This window comes from Empidonax traillii, unplaced genomic scaffold (genome assembly GCF_003031625.1).
Source record: "Empidonax traillii isolate 1590-97213 ecotype Southwest subspecies unplaced genomic scaffold, ASM303162v1 scaffold3071:size15803, whole genome shotgun sequence".
Lineage (NCBI taxonomy): Eukaryota > Metazoa > Chordata > Aves > Passeriformes > Tyrannidae > Empidonax > Empidonax traillii.
Window position 1 is genome coordinate 4,905 of NW_020958264.1, and position 2,662 is coordinate 7,566.

The 2,662-nt window shown below is 49.4% G+C and overlaps 1 protein-coding gene across 1 annotated transcript; it reads right to left on the reverse strand.

Annotated features, from left to right (window-relative positions):
* Positions 1–2,313: 2,313 nt before the first annotated feature.
* On the reverse strand, positions 2,314–2,661 carry LOC114072363 (scale keratin-like; the record flags this gene model as incomplete). The annotated part of the gene is made up of 1 exon (XM_027910267.1): positions 2,314–2,661. A coding segment is annotated over one exon (348 nt), but the record flags the coding sequence as incomplete, so codon positions are not given.
* Position 2,662: the final 1 nt, after the last annotated feature.

Genomic DNA, 2,662 nt, shown 5'->3' on the forward strand with positions numbered 1-2,662 from the left:
AAAGCACATGAACTAATGCATTAGGGAGGATTCACCTCTCCCTTTCTCTGAGACTCTTTCAAAGGAAAGCCCCCCACACAGGAATGAACCATTTCTTGTTCTCAGACTTGTCACAGGTAATTTCAGTGTTCCTTCCCAAACAGGACTGGATATCTCAGATGGCCTTGTGCCGTAGGAAATTACAAATTTAAATGGAAATGAATCCATGCCAGTCATGCTTTTATTTTAAGAAAACAACGTTCCATTTTTAGGGATTAACAAACGCTCCTTGAGAATATTTCGGCCAAGAATCCCAGAATCGCCCGAGATCGTGGAGCCCAACCTTTGACCCGCCTCCACCTGACTAAATACGTGTTGTGTCAGACAGCAAAGTGCTCAGCACCAGATAACACGGGTGGTGAGAGCCTTTAACGCCCAGACAACATGGTTACCTTGTTTTTCTTTGGGCTGGCTGCCTGACTGGAGTGAGCTCATGTCTGATTGCCCAACACTGCACAAGGGGTGCCCTTTCTCTGGGTGTCTGATGTTCCATGGGAGTTGTAAGGATGGAGGGAGTTCACTGCACTCGTTACTCAAGGCTCAGTCTCCAGGGGAAGCTCTAATTATTCATTTACGTTGGTGATGTTGGCACATCTTTTGGGAGACTCTGGTTTATGGCCTGATAACATAAAGCTGAGTGGCACTAAACAAGGTGGGGGGGGTGGGATCAGACTGGAAAAACAAGCTGTTCTTAGCTGATGGGAGGAACAGCAAGAGGGTGACTGCCAGCAACAGGGAGCAAAGCTGGGGACCTGCTGACTGTGGAGGAAAGGGGTGTGCAGTGGGAGGGAAACTGTCCCCTCTGACCACCCAGGAGCCATTCCAGCAGTCACACCGACAATCCCACAATCACTGAGGCTGGAAAACACCCCCAAGATCAACAAGCCCAACCACCATCACCACTTTGTCAACCAGATCAGAGCACTGAGGGCCACGTCCACTTGCACCACCTGAGGCAGGATTGAATCCCCTTCACAGGGGTTGGGCCAGAGACCCCACGGGGGCCCTGTTTGACTCCTCACACACCCCACACTCACACAGTCACACAAGGTCTCATCACTGGCTCGACTCCAGGTTTCCCAAGCAGAGCCTCAGACCTCTGGATCCTTAATATATTAAATAAATATTAAATCTTTATTAATTAGATCTTAATCAGCTATTAAATATGAATTAATTATACACCAAATATCTATTAAATATGTATTAATTGAAAAAATGTGTTAATTGTATATCAAATATCTATTAAACATGTATTAATTATGTATTTAATATATATTAATATACATACAGCCCCTGCTGTCTCCCAGTGGCAGGTCACCTGAATAGGCTACAGGTCCTGTACCTTTGCATGCTCTGGAGAAACTTTATTGCAAATAAAAAATATCAGAGAGTCGTAGTAATTTAGGCAGAGCCTGTTAAAACAAGGGAAAGAGCACACCCAGCTTCCCTTTCACTGCAGACATGTCCTGACTTCTCCAACAGACGGGGTGAATCCAGGAAAAATGAATGGGACTAATCCTAAATAAACCAATGGCTGCAACAGAAAGGGATGAAAAAAAGTGCTGTTGGATATGTCATCCTGAGAAAAACAAAGGAAAAGATAATCTGTGCTTGCTGTTCACACCGAGGGAGTTACGCACTCCCTAAAGGAGGTACAGCAGAAGCAGTGCAGGATGAGGTTTTGGAGGGTGAGAGGGCAGCATCACACGCTCTTCTGGAAGACCAAAAAGTACCTAAGACACCTCTAACACAGCTGTATTACAAAAATAATATGGCCCAAACACACCAGTGTACAGATAGTTTTAGATATGTATAAATAGGAACACAAATATTAATGAAGAGGACTTAGTGCTCCAAATAACTCATCCCAACACATTGCTGCACTTTTGTCATCAAGTCATTCTTCTGTTCATTGCTCTTCCCCAGAAATAAGAATTTCCCTACGCTGAACACCACTGAACTGGAGATGGATGCACACAAATCAGGAATCTCTAAGGGGTAAAAAATGTATGAGAGCCCGAGGTGAAACATGGAGAGACCAGACTTCCCACTCCCACAGCTGCTGGGAAAAAACATCCAGACAAAGAGAGAGTGAGACATGACTTCGATGCTGGAAAAGTTTATTGTACAGAGAGGGGCAGGAGACACTGTGAGAGAGATGGTGGGCGAGACCCAGCCAGGCTGGTTGTCACGTGCTGGAGGAGTCCAAGGGATGTTGCCCAGAGCAGCGCTGCTGGAGTGGGGACAGCAGTGGCAGTGGGGTGTGGGCAGGGTCTAGCAGGGCCCGCAGGTGTCCCAGATCCTCCTGGAGGAGCGGGGCAGGACACAAGGGCTGCAGGCGGGAGCTCTGCCAAAGGTGCAGAGGCCCCCCGAGCCCTGGGTGGCCCCGGCGCCGTAGAGGCCCCCCAGCCCCAGGGAGCCCCCAAAGGCGGGAGCTCCGGCGGAGCCCACCACGGCTTGCTGGGGGAAGGAGCTGAGGATGGGGCCGGGGAAGGTGACCACCACGGGGGGCGGCTGGATGAAGGCCGTGGAGTCGGGGCACTGGCGGGCGCACAGCTCGTTGCAGCTCTCAGCGATGGGCTGGGGCACAGCCACGCTGGTCTTGGGCGGGCACAGGTCGTAG